This window comes from Cebus imitator, unplaced genomic scaffold (assembly GCF_001604975.1).
Source record: "Cebus imitator isolate Cc_AM_T3 unplaced genomic scaffold, Cebus_imitator-1.0 Scaffold105, whole genome shotgun sequence".
Taxonomy (NCBI): domain Eukaryota; kingdom Metazoa; phylum Chordata; class Mammalia; order Primates; family Cebidae; genus Cebus; species Cebus imitator.
The window spans coordinates 5,974,815-5,992,118 of NW_016107420.1; the positions used below are offsets into that span (position 1 = coordinate 5,974,815).

The following is a 17,304-nucleotide window of genomic DNA, read 5'->3' on the forward strand; positions in this document are numbered from 1 at the left end:
AAAAAAAAAAAAAAAAAAAAAGTGGAATTGCTGGGTCATATGGTAACCCTATGTTTAGCTTTTGAAAACTGCCAGACAGTATTCCAAATCGATGCACCATTTTACATTCCCACCAGCACTGTATGAGGGTTTCAATTTCTCCCTATCCTCACCAACACTTTTCAGTATATCTGTCTTCTTTATTGTAGTTATCCTGTTGGGTATAAAATGGTATAATCATGATTTTTATTTCAATTCCCCTGGTGGCTAATGATGTTGGGCAACTTTTCAAGTGCCTATTGGCCCCATGTATATATCTTCTTTGAAGAAAGGTCTATTCAAATTCTTTGTCCATTTTAATTAACTATTTTTTGGAGACAGGTTCTTGCTTGATTGCTCAGGCTGGAGTGCAGTGGCAGGATCCAGCTCACTGTAACCTTGAACTCCTGGGCTCATACAATCCTCCCACCTCAGCCTCTGGAATAGCTGGGACTACAGGCACACACCACCACACCTGCCTAGTTTATATCTTTATTTTTTTAGAGACAGAGTCTGACTAAGTTGCCTAGGCTGGTCTTGAACTCCTATTTGCCCATTTTAAAATTAGGTTATCTGTCTTATTGATTTATAAGAGCTCTTTGTATGTTACAAATATTTTTCAACACATACACATTGCTAAAAACTTTTTTTTAAGAAAAATTTTTAGAAGAAAATAAGCTCTTTACCCCTCCCTCCTTTGATTTGCAAATTTTTCTATCTATTTAAAGATATTTTTAGAAGTTTTAGGTTCACAGCAAAACCAAGCAGAAAGTACAGAGAATACCACAGACTCCCTCCACCCAAACACATACAACCTCCCCCACTATCATCCAGCACTAGGGTGATATATTAGTTACAATAGATGAAAACACTGACAGTATTATCAAAATTGTGCTATACATTTTCTATGGGTTTTGACAAGTGTACAATGGCATGTATTCATCATTAGAACATCACAGAAAATAGTCTCACTGCCCTAAAAAACCTCTGTGCTCTCCTGGTCTATCTATAATTGAGAGAAAAAAAAAAACCTCTATGCTCTGCCTATTCATCTCTTCCCCTTTCAACCCTTGGCAATCACTCATCTTTTTACTGTCACTATAGTTTTGCCCTTTCCAGAATGCTACATAGCTGGAATTATACAGTATGCAGTCTTTTCAAATAGGCTTTTTTCACCCAATATAAACTAAGTCTTTGTATGAATCCATGTCTTTTCATAGCCTGATACCTCATTCATTTTTTAGCTCTTAGTAAGTCCATTATCTGAATGTACCACAGCTTGTTTATCCATCTACCTACTGAAAGTCACCTTGATTTTTTCCAAATTTTGGCAATTTATGGATAAAGCTGCTAGAAGTATCCATGTACAGTTTATTGTGTGGCTACCCATTTCAATTCATTTGAGTAAATTTGCTAGATTCTTTGGTAGGAGTATGTTTAGTTCAGTTTTGTACGAAATTATCAAACTGCCTTCCAAAGAGGCTATACCGTTTTCCACTGTCACCGGCAATGAATGAGATTTTTTTTTTTAACCCCACCCCTTGAATGAGATTTCCTAATGCTCCACATCCTTGCAAGCACTTGACGTTACTGTTTTGGATTTTGGCCCTCCTAATAAGCACATAGCAGTATCTCATTGTCCTTTTTACTTGCAACCCCCAATGATATTTATTGTTGAGCATCTGTTCATATGCCTATATGCTGTTTATCTTCTTTGGTGAAGTGTCAGCTCAGGTCTTTCAATAGTTTTTTCTTTTTTTTCTTCAAAAAGCTGAACTACTGACCATTTTTTAGTCAACCATTTTTTAATTGGGTTGTGTATTTTTATGGTTGTGTTTTATTTTTGATTCGGAGTTTCGCTCTTGTTGCCCAGGCTGGAGTGCAATGGCACAATCTCGGCTCACTGCAACCTCCACCTCCCATGTTCAAGCAATTCTCCTGACCCGGCCTCCCAAGTAGCTGGAATTACAGGTGCCCACCACCACACCCAGCTAATTTTTATATTTTTAGTAGAGATGGGGTTTCGCCATGTTGACCAGGCTGGTCTCAAACTCCTGACCTCAGGTAATTTGCCCACCTTGGCCTCCCAAAGTGCTGGGATTACAGGCATGAGCCACCATGTGTGGCCGTTTTCTTAAGTTTTAATAATTCTTTGTATATTTTATCAGATTTGTCATTTGCAAATATTTTCTTGCAGTGTTACACTTCTTTTTTGGTTTTTTTGTATTTTCTTGTAGAGATAGTCTCACTATGTTGCCCAGGCTGGTCTCAAACTCCTGGCCTCAGGCAATCCTCCTACTTCAGCCTCCCAAAGTATTGAGGCTATAGGCATGAGCCACTGCACGTGGCCTTCCTCATTCTCTTGACAGCATCTTTCACTGGGCATAAGTTTTTTAATTTTGAAAAATCCCAGCTTATTGTTTCTTTCATGGATTGTTTTGTTGTTGTATCTAAAAACTCATGCTAAGCCCAAGGTCATCTAGATTTTCTCTTAGGTTATCTTCTATGACTTTTATGGTTTTGTCTTCTACATTTTGGACTAGGTCCACTTTGAGTTAATTTTTCTGAAGGGTAAAGATTCATTTTTTTTTTTTTCACACAAATGCTCAGTTGTTCTAGCACCATTTGTTGAAAAGACTCTTTTCTCTATTGTATTACCTTTGCTCCTTTGTCAAACATCAGTTGACTGCATTTCTGTAGGTATATTTCTGTGCTTTCCATTCTATTCTATTGATCCAGTTGTCTGTTTTTTCCGTAATACCATACCACCTTGATTACTGTAGCTGTACAGTAAGTCAAAGTCAGGTAGTGTCAGTCTTCCAATTTTCAATGTTACATTAGCTATTCTGAGTTTTTTAGGCATTTTTTTCCTTCTTGAGATATCCACAAAATCATTTACTGGGATTTTGATTGGGTATACTAAATCCATTTCAATTTAACATGACCATAAATTGCACAGAATCTATGGTTATATTGGGAAGACATGACATTACTGAGTCTTCCCATCTATAATACAAACAGGAAATATTTCTCGATTTATTTATTTTATTCCTTTATTTCTTTCATCAGGGCTTTGTAGTAATCCTCATATAGATCCTGTACATTTTTTTTTTTTTTTTTAGTTGGAGTTTCACTCTTGTTCCCCAGGCTGGAGTACAATGGCGCGATCTTGGCTCACCACAACCACCACCTCCCAGGTTCAAGTGATTCTCTTGCCTCAGCCTCCCGAGGAATTACAGGCATGTGCAACCATGCCCAGCTAACTTTGTATGTTTAATAGAGAGGAGGTGTCTCCATATTGTCCAGGCTGGTCTCGAACTCCCAACCTCAGGTGATCTGTCTGCCTTGGCCTCCCAAAGTGCTGGGATTACAGGCGTGAGCCACCACTTCTGGCCTAGATCTTGTACATATTTTGTCAGATTTATAAATATTTCATGTATTTGGGTGCTAATATAAATTGTATTATGTTTTGTTGTAGAAACAGCCCCTGGCTTATGATAGTTTAACTTAATGATTTGGCCTTTAAAATGTGAAAGCAACAGGGATTTAGTAGAAACTGTACTTCAAATTTTTAATTCTCCCAGGCCAGCAATATGTGGTATACTTTCATGCAATGCAGGGCAGCAGCAGTGAGCCATTCTGTTTTTCACTTTCAGTATAGTAATCAATATATTATACAAGACATTAATACTTTATTACAAAATATGCCTTGCGTCTAAATGATTTTGCCCAACTAAGTCTAACGTTAAGTTCTCTGAGCATGTTTAAGGTAGGCTAGGCTAAGCTATGATATGTGGTAGGTTAGGTGTACTAAATACATTAGAGCTTAACAGTGCATTTTCAATTTATGATGAGTTTATAAGGATGTAACCCCATCGTAATATGAGGAACATCTGTACTGGCTTTTCACTTTCTGTATGGTGTCCTTTGAGATCCAAAACTTTAAAATTTTGGCAGAGCGCCATGGCTCACGTCTGTTAATTCCAGCATTTTGGGAGGCCAAGGCAGGTGGATCACAAGGTCAGGAGTTCAAGACCAGCCTAACATGGAGAAACCCCATCTCTACTAAAAATACAAAAATTAGCTTGGTGTGGTGGTGGGCGCCTGTAATCCCAGCTACTCAGGAGGCTGACACAGGAGAATTGCTTGAACCCAGGAGGAGAAGGTTGCAGTGAGCCAAGATCGTGCCATTGTACTCCAGCCTGGGCAATAGAGCGAGATTCCATCGCAAAAAACAAAATTTTTTTTGATTTCAATGATGTCCAATTTACCTTTTTTTTTTTTTTATCATTTGTCCCTTGTGCTATAGTGTCATATGAAAAAACACTGTCAAATCCAAGGTCATGAAGATTTTACATATGTTCTTCTAGAGTTTTATACTTTTCCCTCTTAAACTTATAAATTTAATTCATTTCAAGTTAGTTTTGATACATGATATAAGATAAGGAAGGACCCAACTTCCTTCTTTTGTATGTATATATCAAGTTGACCGAGTCCCAGTTGTTGAAACAACTATTCTTTCCATACTGAATGGTCTAGGCACATTTGTTGAAAAGTCAGTTGAAAATAGACGTGTTTATTTCTGGGCTCTCCATTTTATTCCATTGATCCACATGTTCATCCTTACGCTAGTACCACTATCTTGATTACTGTGGCTTTGCAGTAAGTTTGAAATCATAAAATATGAGTCCTTCAATTTTGTTTTTGTTTTTTGTTTGTTTTGAGATGGAGTTTTCACTCTTGTTGCGCAGGATGGAGTGCAATGGTGTGATCTTGGCTCACTGCAACCTCCACCTCCTGGGTTCAGTGATTCCCCTGCCTGAGCCTCCCAAGTAGCTGGGATTATAGACATGAACCACCACGCCCAGCTAATTTTGTATTTTTAGTAAAGACAGGGTTTCACTATGTTGGTTAGGCTGGTTTCGAACTCCTGACCTCAGGTTATCCACCTGCCTCAGCCTCCCAGTGTGAGCCATCACGCCCAGCCATAATTTTGTTTTGTTTTTTTGTTTTTTGTTTTTTTTTGAGACAGAGTTTCACTCTTGTTACCCAGGCTGGAGTGCAGTGGCGCGATCTCGGCTCACCGCAACCTCCGCCTCCTGGGTTCAGGCAATTCTCCTGCCTCAGCCTCCTGAGTAGCTGGGATTACAGGCACGTGCCACCACGCCTAGCTAATTTTTGTATTTTTAGTAGAGACGGGGTTTCACCATGTTGACCAGGATGGTCTCGATCTCTTGACCTCGTGATCCACCCACCTCGGCCTCCCAAAGTGCTGGGATTACAGGCTTGAGCCACCGCGCCCGGCCAATGTTGTTATTTTTTAAGAATGTTTTGACTACTATGTATTCCTGAAATTTCCACATGAATTCAGATCACCTTGCAAATTAAATGGGTATCTTTCAAACTGCAATTTGAAAACTTTAATAACTTTAATCAATACCCCTTTTCCAGATACAAAATTACATTTAAATACTAATTCATTTACTGCTCTCTCTCCCACTTTGTGTTAATGTTACAGTAAATCTGTAAGACATAATAATTGCTTTATACAGTTAACATTCATTTAGTTTTAATCATATATTTATCACTTGTTTTTCTCTGCAGTCCTTTCTGTGTCTCTGATATGTAAAATCACTTTTATTCTACCCTTTGGAGACTACCTTTCATGAGGCTTTGCTGGTGCTAATTTCTCATATTCTGCCCCCCTTACTGAAAGATATTTTTGCAAGGCATACAATTATAAGTTGACAGTTATTTTCCCTTGGCAAATTAAAGCTATCGTTCCATTGTCTATTGCCTGTCACTGTTGGGAAGCTAGCTGTCAGCCGTCTAATGATTCTTCTTTCTTGAAAGTAATCTGCCGTTTTCTTTCTGGCTAATCTCTGACACCTCTCCTCAGTTCTACAGAGGTCCTAATTACCTCTTATAAAAATGATTCGGCCCCATTCTCTCTACACTTTTATTCTGGAACTCTCATTGAATGTGTATTTTAGACCTTCTCCATTACTCTATATTCCAAATTTCTTGCTTACCTTTTAAAAAAAATAAATAAAAAGCTTTATAATAAAATCTATTAGATGTTAAATTACAAAACTTGATGTGAAACTTACCAACCAATAGCAGACTGTGTAGAAAATCATTCTGTACCCTCTTTTCATATATTCAATATATTTTATATATTCATATATCATTTCTTTGCTACTTTGTGGTAATTTCTGAATAAATTCTTGTTAACAGTCTTCCAATTGACGAATGCTCTAATTCTGTCTTATCTGTTGTTAATCCCTTAAATTGATTTAGTTCTTAATTTTAATCATAAGTGTTTTCACTACCAGAAGTTCTATGGTTATTCTTTAGAATTTCTTCTTCTCTATACATATTTTTATTTCCTTAAACATAGTAAACCTAGCTACTGCATACTTTAATAATTTGACTATCTAAATTATTTTAAGGGGCCAGGCACGGTGGCTCATGGCTGTAATCTCAGCACTTTGGGAAGCCGAGGTAGGCAGATCACTTGAGGTCAGGAGTTCAAGACCAGCCTGGTCAACATGGTGAAACCCCATCTCTACCAAAAATATAAAAACTTAGCCAACTGCAGTGGCACCCACCTGTAATCCCAGTTACTTGGAAGGCTGAGGCAAGAGAATTGCTTGAACCTGAGAGGTGGATGTTACGGTGAGTTGAGATGGTGCCACTGCACTCAACACTGGACGACAGAGCAAGACTCCATCTCAAAAGAAAAAAAAAATTATTTTAAGGTAAGTTTCTGCTGCCTGTTACTTTTGTTCATTTTCACATGCAAGATCTCACTTTCTTGCTATTCGTTTTATGTGCTGCTAACTTTCCTTGCAATATAATGTGAATAAATACTTTGAGGTCTAGCATAAAGGTGAAAAAAAATCTTCATTTTCATATGCTAGGCACAATCACATTAAATTGGCAACTAGTGCTTACTTTAGTCACCTAGAGTATGAACTTGGGTTGCATGAATACAACTTCTAACCCAATTTTTTCCTCCCTGTTCTGCTCAGCACAACCAGAAAAATATTCTTTATAGAGTCCCTTAGGGCAGTAGTTGTGAAGCAAGCTCAGTTCTTTCACTGAAAATGAATATTCCTTTTGGGCATCTTTTTTTTTAATTTCCATGGATTTTTGGGGAACAGGTGGTACTTAATTACATGAGTTAAGTTCTTTAGTGGTGATCTGTAAGATCTTGGTGCACTTTGGGTACCAATTAAATGGAAAATGAATCCTATGAAAATCCATAATTTTGGCTGATCTCTGAATTTGTTTTTTAACCCTGTTTTGGGTAGCTTCTACAAGGACCTCAGGGTAAAACTAAGTTTCAGTACTTCACTTCTCTATAGTTTTAGCCTGATAATAATTTACCTAGAATATCTCTATTTTAAGCAGATATTTTCTTACCTATAGGCCTGTCATTTTAGTAGTCTTCAGCAGTAAAGATATGCCCAAAACAGAATAAAGCCTTTATTGACTCTTCGGTCCAGTTAAACATAGCTTCCTAAATCCACCAAAACTCTTTTGCAGAGTCAAAAATGAGTACTAAATTGCCCTATCAATATGATATACTTTTCATTCTTTTTTTTTTTTTTTAAGGCGGGGTTTCACCATGTTGGTTAGGCTGGTCTTGAACTCCCGACCTCAGGTGATCCGCCCACCTTGGCCTCCAAAGTGCTTGCATTACAGGCGTGAGCCACCGCACCCAGCATACTTTTCATTCTTATCTAATTCAACCTATAAAGTTGCTGACACACCTGATTATTCTCTTCTCTTGGAGCCAGCTTTTGACTTCTACAAGAACACACTTTCCTATACAACTCCTATATAATCATCCCTCAAGGCTCAGATGAGATAGTCTTCTCACTTCTATATTTCCTCTGTCACCTATTTGTCTTAGCCTACCACTTCATATTCTGTATGGATGGCCTCTTAACTGGATTTCCTCTGCCCACTCTTGTCCCCGTACAATCCATTCTGTGCCAAAGCAACCAGAGTGATCTACCAAAAATAAAAATTAGATCATGTCACACTGCCTTTGCAAAACTAAGATACTGCATTTGAACTTTAGACAAATTCCACATTATTTAACATGGCACATAAATGATCTGACTCCTGTCTATTCAACTATAATTAACCTTTTATATAATACCATAGGCAAACTGACCTTTTTTTCCAGTTACTCAAATGTGCCAAATTCTTTATTGCCTAAGATCCTTGACATTTACTGTTTCCTTTTCCTGGAATACTGTTTCCCTATTCTTTGCTTGGTTATATCCTACTTCCACTTCAGATTTCACTATCTGACTTTCTCAGAGGCCTTCCCTGACTACTCAATGAAATAGCTTTCTGTTTTTTTTCTTTTAGAATACTTATTATAACCCACAGCCAATATCATACTGAATGGGCAAAAACTGGAAGCATTCCCTTTGAAATCTGGCACTAGACAAGGATGCCCTCTCACCACTCCTATTCAATATAGTATTGGGAGTTCTAGCCAGAATAATCAGGTAAGAAAAAGAAATAAAGGGCATTCAATTAGAAAAGGAGGAAATCAAATTGTCTCTATTTGCAGAGGACATGATTGTATATTTAGAAGACCCCATTGTCTCAGACAAAAATCTGCTGAAGCTGATAAGCAACTTCAGCAAAGTCTCAGGATACAAAATCAATGTGCAGAAACCACAAGCATTCCTATACACCAATAACAGACTGAAAGAGAGCCAAATCAACAACGAGCTGCCATTCACAATTGCTACAAAGAGAATAAAATACCTAGGAATAGAACTAACAAAGGATTTAAGGACCTCTTCAAGGAGAACTACAAACCACTGCTTAACGAAATAAGAAAGGACACAAACAGATGGAGAAACATTCCATGCTCATGGTTAGGAAGAATCAATATCGTGAAAATGGCCATACTGCCTAAAGTAATTTACAGATTCAATGCTATCTCCATCAAGCTACCAATGACCTTCTTCACAGAACTGGGAAAAATCATCTTAAACTTCATATAGAACCAAAAGGGAGCCCACATAGCCAAGTCAATTCTAAGCAAAAAGAACAAAGCGGGAGGCATCACGCTACCAAACTTCAAACTATACTACAAGGCTACAGTAATCAAAAAAACATGGTACTGGTACCAAAACGGAGATATAGACCAATGGAACAGAACAGAGGCCTCAGAGGCAATGCCACACATCTACAACAATCTGATCTTTGACAAACCTCACAAAAACAAGCAATGGGGAAAGGATTCCCTGTTTAATAAATGGTGTTGGGAAAACTGGCTAGCCATGTGCAGAAAGCAGAAAACTGGACCCCTTCCTGACACCTTATACTAAAATTAACTCCAGATGGATTAAAGACTTAAACATAAGACCTAATATCATAAAAACCTTAGAAGAAAACCTAGGCTAAACCATTCAGGACATAGGCATAGGCAAAGACTTCATGACTAAAACACCAAAAGCGCTGGCAACAAAAAACAAAATAGACAAATGGAACCTAATCAAACTCCACAGCTTCTGCCCAGCAAAAGAAACAGTCATTAGAGTGAATTGGCAACCAACAGAATGGGAAAAAATTTTTGCAATCTGCCCAGCTGACTGAGGGGCTAATATCCAGAATCTACAAAGAACTAAAACAGATTTACAAGAAAAAAAAAAAACAAGCCCATTCAAAAGTGGGCGAAGGAGATGAACAGACACTTTACAAAAGAAGACATATATGAGGCCAACAAACATATGAAAAAATGCTCATCATCACTGGTCATTAGAGAAATGCAAATCAAAACTACATTGAGATACCATCTCACGCCAGTTAGAATGGTGATCATTAAAAACTCTGGAGACAACAGATGCTGGAGAGGATGTGGAGAAATAGGAACATTTTTACACTGTTGGTGGGAGTGTATATTAGTTCGACCATTGTGGAAGACAGTGTGGCGATTCCTCAAGGATCTAGAAATAGATATTCCATTTGACCCAGCAATCCCATTACTGGGTATATATCCAAAGGATTATAAATCGTTCTATTAAAGGACACATGCACACGAATGTTCACTGTAGTACTGTTCACAATAGCAAAGACTTGGAACCAACCCAAATACCCATCAATGATACACTGGACAAGGAAAATGTGGCACATATACACCATGGAATACTATGCAGCCATCAAAAATGATGAGTTTGTGTCCTTTGTAGGAATATGGATGAACCTAGAAATCATCATTCTCAGCAAACTGACACAAGAACAGAAAATCAAACACCGCATGTTCTCACTCATAGGTGGGTGTTGAACAATGAGAACACATGGACACAGGGAGGGGAGCATCACACACTGGGGTCTGTTGGGGGGAAATAGCGGAGGGACAGCGGAGGGTAGGGAGTTGGGGAGGGATAACAGGGGGAGAAATGCCAGATACAGGTGATGGGGAGGAAGGCAGCAAACCACACTGCCATGTGTGTACCTATGCAACAATCTTACATGTTCTTCACACATACCACAAAACCTAAAATACAATAATAATTTAAAAAAGAATATTTATTGTAATTTGTGATTAAGTACTTATTGTGGGTTTATTTTTATGTCTGTTTCCCCAATTATCTATAGGTTTTAGGCATATAGAAACCCTATTATTTATCTTCTCACTCTGTGCCCAGTTTCTAGCAGTGTCTGGCACATAGTAAGCATTCAATGGTATATGTTAAATGACTGATTTCTCTCCCTTTAAGCAGACCCACAGGAAAAGTCCCAGTCTAATGAGAAACGACATGTAGGGCACACAATCACAACCAAAGAGAATGAGTTAAATGATGAGAATGTACCTAAGAATCAGGTCAACGTAAGATATATTTGCAATTATAATGGTTAAAGTTATACAGTCAAAATTACTTTCCTTTGATTAATATTTACTGAATAAGATCAGCACATGCCTAAAGAACTCAATACATGGCTTTTAATTATTGTTGTCTACACTTTGAGGAAATAATCACCTACAAATGGCATGTTTCTCAAGACGGCTTACAAATTTGTTACTTGGAAGACTGAAAACATTTCCCACAGAATCAGCATTATATACAGTGATTAGGTTCCTTTAGTTAGTGCATAATGTTTACTCCATAATTTATTCACTTGAAGAAATACAAATTGAACATTTCTTTGTGCCAGCAACTATTCTAGCACTAGATATACAAAAGTAATAAACAAAATAGACCAAAAAATCCTATCATCAATGGTATTACATCCATGGTTTTTCTTCGAGAGAATAAAGGTAAGTAAAATATATAGCATTATAGATACTGATACATCCTACAGTGAAAAACAAAGCTGGGTAAAGGGGTAGAGAATGGGAGAAGAATTTTAACTGATTATTGGTAGAATTTACTGGTATCTCTGTTCTGTTACAAGTAAAATAGCAATCCTTACACTAGAAAAGACTTTCAACTGAGAAGCATTATAAAAACAGGCTTCCTTTCCCACAGCAGTAGGACAAGCAGGGAACTGCTCAGGCTCTACGTCACATAACAAGCTATCATAGCCTGAGGCGGGTTCTCCAAGAAGGCAGTAATTACAGAAGGCTAAGCAGTACTGCAGATTCCAGGAAGAAAAGAAATGAGGGGCCAAGAAGGCCAGTACACTTCTTGCCGATGACATGAAACCCCATCGACCGGCAGTACCCACTACTCAGCCACTAGTTGGCCAGTTTTTCTTCCTACAACTTTATTTCCAACCAAGATCAGTTTCCTATTTGGCATATAATGTTATATGACTTTCCCTTATTATACCTTGTCCTGAAAACAAAATTTAACTATTGGGGCTTTTCTGATAAACTTAATGGCTGAAAAAGATCCCTTTTATTCCCATACTTGTACCATTATAATTCATATTGAAGTAGTACAGATACCTAGTAAACTATTCTGGCTCTCTATTTTACTTTAAAAACTAGGATAGGGACCAGGATCTGGGGTGAATGAAATGCAAGAAGATAAAAACTTAGAACAAGGTTGTAAAAAGTATCCCTAACACCACAGTAATGACTGGATCAACAGAGACAATCATCCAGTTAAGTCATCTACAGTTTGTCCACAACCCTGGATCATGCATCATAGACTAAGCGGGGAAAACAGAAAGGGGCAAGAAAAGTAAGTGTTCTCTAAAGCCACTGGCTCATACAGTTGGGGTGATAGCCAGGTAAGTAATGAGCATATGAATTAAGCCTGTCCATAGTAACTTGTTTTTATTCTTTCATATGAGAAAGGGCGTTCTTAGCATTTTCACCTAAAAAAAAAAAAAAAGAAAAGCAAGGGTTTAACTCAGTGAGTGCTAATTTTTTACAATTATAGTATTCATTATACTGTTACTTTCGTAAAATAAAATGATTCCTCAGGTGGTAATTATCAGGTATATTTCCAGGAATTTTTCCAGTTAAATATGTTTATATTCAACATTTCATAAAATAAAGCCTCAAGTTTAAGAGCATAAATAGCAACATACAATCAAAATAAAGTATCAGCAGAAAGATGTTGGCCAGAAACAATTACCTTTATGGCTGTGTGTTTGTTTTCATCTTCTTCCATCCATAGATCCTGTTCATAATAATATAAGCCATCATTGATAACTCTAGCAAGCTCAGATGTGATTTTTGCCCGAGACATGTGGTTGCCTGTTCGATCTCCTCCAGGATGTTTTTTCACATAAGGTGGTGTCTGAGTTACAATCAAAATCTTATTTAAGTCTTGGTCATCAATTTCATAATCTGAATCATTATCAGACCAATCAGTAAATGTGTTTTTTCGTCCTATTTGTTCAATCTCTTCATCAAACAAAAAATCAAGTTCTTCTTGTTCTGGTTCTTCTGAAGAACATAGCTGATTTAATGACCCTTCAGGCACAGACATTGATTCCTGAAGGAAGAAATCGGTAATTTATATAAAAAATTTTCTATCACTTTTAAATTAAATGTCTTAAAACAGTGTTGCAAGTAAGTAGTATCAAGCTTTTATGCTCAATTACTTGTTTAACAGCCAAACTGTAAAAGAAAATCAAGTGAGTATTATTTTGGCCCAATAAATTTAAGACTAAAGAAAACCACAAAGTTGAATAAAAATTAGAGACTCTTTTAGAGTTTGAATAGTCTTAACCATTATCTTTCACAATGATTCATTTTACTAATAAAAACAAAGGCCTACAGATGTGAAAGCATTTGCCTATGATTTCACAACTATAAATACAACCAATTAGCCTGGCATGGTTGTAGGTGCCCATAATCCCAGCTACTCAGGAGGCTGAGGCAGGAGATTCATCTGAACCCAGGAGGCAGGGCGGTTGCAGTGAGCCAAGATCACACCACTGCACTCTAGCCTGGACGACAATAGCAAGACTCCATCTCAATCAATCAATCAATCAATTGAACCAAAGTCTTTTGATTTTCAGAATCAATAATCTTCCTTATTCTGCATGTTTTTACCTCAAAATGATAATAACATAGTTTCTTACCTAATCTCTATACTCTATCCTTATCCCCACATGGCCCAGTTTTCATGTCAAATTCATGCTAATATTCAGCAACTGTTAAAAAGTCTACCCCTCCTATAGAACTTAAAACAACTAGGCCGTGTATGGTGGTTCATGCCTGTAATCCCAGCACTTTGGGAGACTAAGGTGGGCAGATCACCTGAGGCCAAGAGTTCAAGATCAGCTTGAACATGGCGAGACCCCATCTCTACTAAAAATGCAAAAATTAGCCGGGTATGGTGGCACACGCCTATAGTCCTAGCTACTTGGGAGGCTGACACAGGAGAATCGCTTGAACCCAAAAGACAGAGGTTGAAGTGAGCTAAGATCGTGCCACTGCACTCCAGCCTGGGGGACACAGCAAGACTCCGTTCTCAAAAAAAGAACTTAAAACAGCTGTTGGCTTACATTAAAAGTCTAAGCTGCTGGGTGCAATGGCTCATGCCTGTAATCCCAGCACTTTGGGAGGGAGAGGGAGGTGAATCATGAGGTCAAGAGATTGAGACCATCCTGGCCAACATGCTGAAATCCTGTCTCTACTAAAAATACAAAAATTAGTTGGGAGCAGTGGTGGGCATCTGTAGTACCAGCTACTCAGTAGGCTGAGGCAGGAGAATTGCCTGAATCTGGGACACAGAGGTTGCAGTGAGCCAAGATAGTGCTATTGCACTCCACACTGGGTGACAAAGCTAGACTCTGCCTTGCAAAAAAAAAAAAGTCTAAGCTTTCAGATCCTGGATCTTCTAACAATGTAAACTAGCCTAAAACTCCCAGAAGAAGGAAATAAGTTTCTCCTTGGTGTCACTTTCACTTGTCATCCTCTGGCCTATTTTACCCTTCAGAGCATGCTAACTTCCTATGTCTAGGAAAAAACAACTCTTCCCTTTCAAAATTCCCAGTCTCAGTAATATTCACTTAGTTAGTTGATAATTATCTGAGTACTTCCTCTGAGCCAGGCACTGTTTTAGGAAGGGACATACAGCAATAAATTTAACGACAACTCTGTCCTGATGGAGCTAACACTCTGGTAAACAGAAGGCTGCCCATGATGTTTCTACTAAAAAAAGACAAGTTGTAAAACACTGTGAATATGCATTTTTTAAAACATCAATTATATATTTTAAATTATATATTGTTTTTCACATTTGCAGGTACATGACAAAAGTCTAAGAGAATAAACACCAAACTACTAAATTTGTTTTTGTAATTTCTGAGGAAAAGACCATGATTTTTCTTTTGTTTTGCTTTTGAGATGGAGTCTCGCACTGTCACCCAGGCAGTAGTGCAATGGCGCGATCTCAGCTCACTGCAATCTCCACCTCCTGGGTTCAAGCAATTCTGCTTCCTCAGCCTCCCCAGTAGCTGGGACTACAGGCGTGCGTCATCACACCCAGCTTTTTTTTTTTTTTTTTTTTTTTTGGTATTTTTAGTAGAGATGGGGTTTCACTATATTGGCCCGAATGGTCTTGATCTTCTGACCTCGTGATCTGCCTACCTCAGCCTCCCAAAGTGCTGGGATTACAGGTGTGAGCTACAGCGCCCGCTCAGGAAAAGGCCATTATTAAGAGATTAGGGATTGAGGGCCAGGTGCAGTGGCTCACGCCTGTAATCCCAGCACTTTAGGAGGCCGAGGCAGGTGGAACACGAGGTCAGAAGATCAAGACCATCCTGGCTAACATGGCATAACCCTGTCATTACTAACAATACAAAAAATTAGCCGGGCGTGGTGGCATACGCCTATAATCCCAGTTACTTGGGAGGCTGAGGCAGGAGAATCGCTTGAACCCAGGAGGCAGACGTTGCAGTGAACTGAGATCACACCGCTGCACTCTAGCTTGGGCAACAGAGACACTGTCTCAAAAAAAAAGAAAGAAGGAGAGATTAGGGATTGAAGATGACTTAAGTGTGCATGCTTATTTGCAGCAATAATACACAGTGCAAAGAATAAAAACAATAAATCCTCATCAATACTGAAAACAAGCATGACCATCAGAAGATCGAAGACTTTTATGAATTTCTGGAAAGCAGAAAGTAAATTGGATTGTATTGATAATAAACAAGAGCAGAAAAAATAGCAACCTAGAACGGATACAAAGAAAGGCTAAAGGGGAGACAAAAGCCATTGATCCTGCCAGGATTCTAGAAAGTTTAGAGATGGCAGTTACAAAGAGTAGGAATGAACTATTAGATGGCAATCAAAGTAGGTATTTGCAAAACCAACTATAGAACACAGCTAGAACAGTCAATCCAATCCCTTTATCTCAGAATATAAAATTATGCAAAGATTGCTCCCAACTAAAAGCCCAAGAATTGCTTTCTAAACAAAATAAGATTTGACAAGGGAAGGCTCATGTTTTGGGTGCTAGGGCTGGATAGAATTTGAACATATCCTAGTATTATTCTGAATCTCTAAAACAGAGCTGGGAGAGAAAAAGAAAAGGTAGTTTCACCAATGAATGAGATACATTAAGAAATTCTATGTCTCAGAGAAAAGTACTCCTTTTTTTTTTTTGCAATTGTGGAGAAAAAGAACCAGCATTCCTATTATCTGCCCAGTCTAGATGTCCAAGTACATAGGACGTTTTTACTTACCAAGAACATGCAATCAGCCGGGCATGGTGGCTCACACCTGTAATCCTAACACTTTAGGAGGCCGAGGCAGATGGATCGCCTGAGGTCAGGAATTTGAGACCAGCCTGGCCAATATGGTGAAACCCCTCCACCGTCTCTACTAAAAATACAAAACAAATTAGCTGGCCATGGTGGCGGGCACCTGTAATCCCAGCTACTGGAGAGGCTCAGACAGGAGACTTGAACCCAGGAGGTGTAGTGAGCTGAGACTGCACCACTGCACTCCAACGTGGGCAACAGAGCAAGACTCTGTCTCAAAAAAATAAATAAAAATACAAATACAAAAATTAGCCGGGCTTGGTAGCAGGCACCTGTAATCCTAGCTACTCAGGAGTCTGAGGCAGGAGAATCACTTGACCTCAGAGGGTGAAGGTTGCAGTGAACCAAGATCCCACCATTGCACTCCATTCCAGCTTGGGCAACAAGAGTGAGACTCTGTCTCAAAACACAGTCTCAAGAAGAAAAAAAATCACTTGATACAAAGAATGTGAAGGGACTGACTTTCACAAGGGAAAAACTGAAACCCAGTTGACAAAAGAAAAATGTTTTTAGAATTCTAAAGAAAAATGTTCAACCAAGATTTCTATGCCCACTCTAAATGTTTTTAAAAGAGCACTTTTTAAAAAGTATATTAACAATTATGTCAATAACTGAGCTACCTCAACAGTTATCTCTGAAATATCCAGGCCCCCAGAACCTAAAGCCATGTTTCCTCCAGGCCAGATCCTCGGTCTGCAGCACCAAAATACCATATAATTCAGATATATTGACATTCTTTGGCCACAAAACTATACAGTTCTCCTTACATTTTGAAAACCAGCTAGCATCACCAATTTGCTGGTCCTCCACATCACAATCCTTCTCTCAATACCTTCTATCCCCTTTAGAGAGCAGACTTTCAATATCTGAATCTTTTGAGTGGCATTCTTCCCAAGTTTATTTTTAGTTAACTTTTTATTTTGAGATAATTATACATTCACATACAGTTATAAGAAATAATAGAGAGCTCATGTATCCTGGTTTCCCCTAATGGTAGCATCTTACAAAAATATACCACAACATCCCAAACAAGATATTGACTTTGATATAAATAAATCTTTTTTTTTTTTTTTTTTT

General features: G+C 38.2%; 1 protein-coding gene across 6 annotated transcripts in view; it reads right to left on the minus strand.

Moving 5' to 3' along the window:
* The window catches only part of LARP1B (La ribonucleoprotein 1B), a 182,403-nt gene that overhangs the window by 106,224 nt on the left and 58,875 nt on the right, over window positions 1–17,304 (minus strand). For 4 of the 6 annotated variants that reach the window (XM_037741735.1, XM_017537657.2, XM_017537656.2 and 1 more), the window contains exon 11: window positions 12,585–12,947. In XM_037741735.1, coding sequence (XP_037597663.1) covers window positions 12,585–12,947 — 363 coding nt within the window. Of the gene's footprint in view, window positions 1–11,130; window positions 12,322–12,584; window positions 12,948–17,304 lie in introns of those variants that run through there. The other 2 variants (XM_017537664.2, XM_017537659.2) reach the window with 1 other exon arrangement.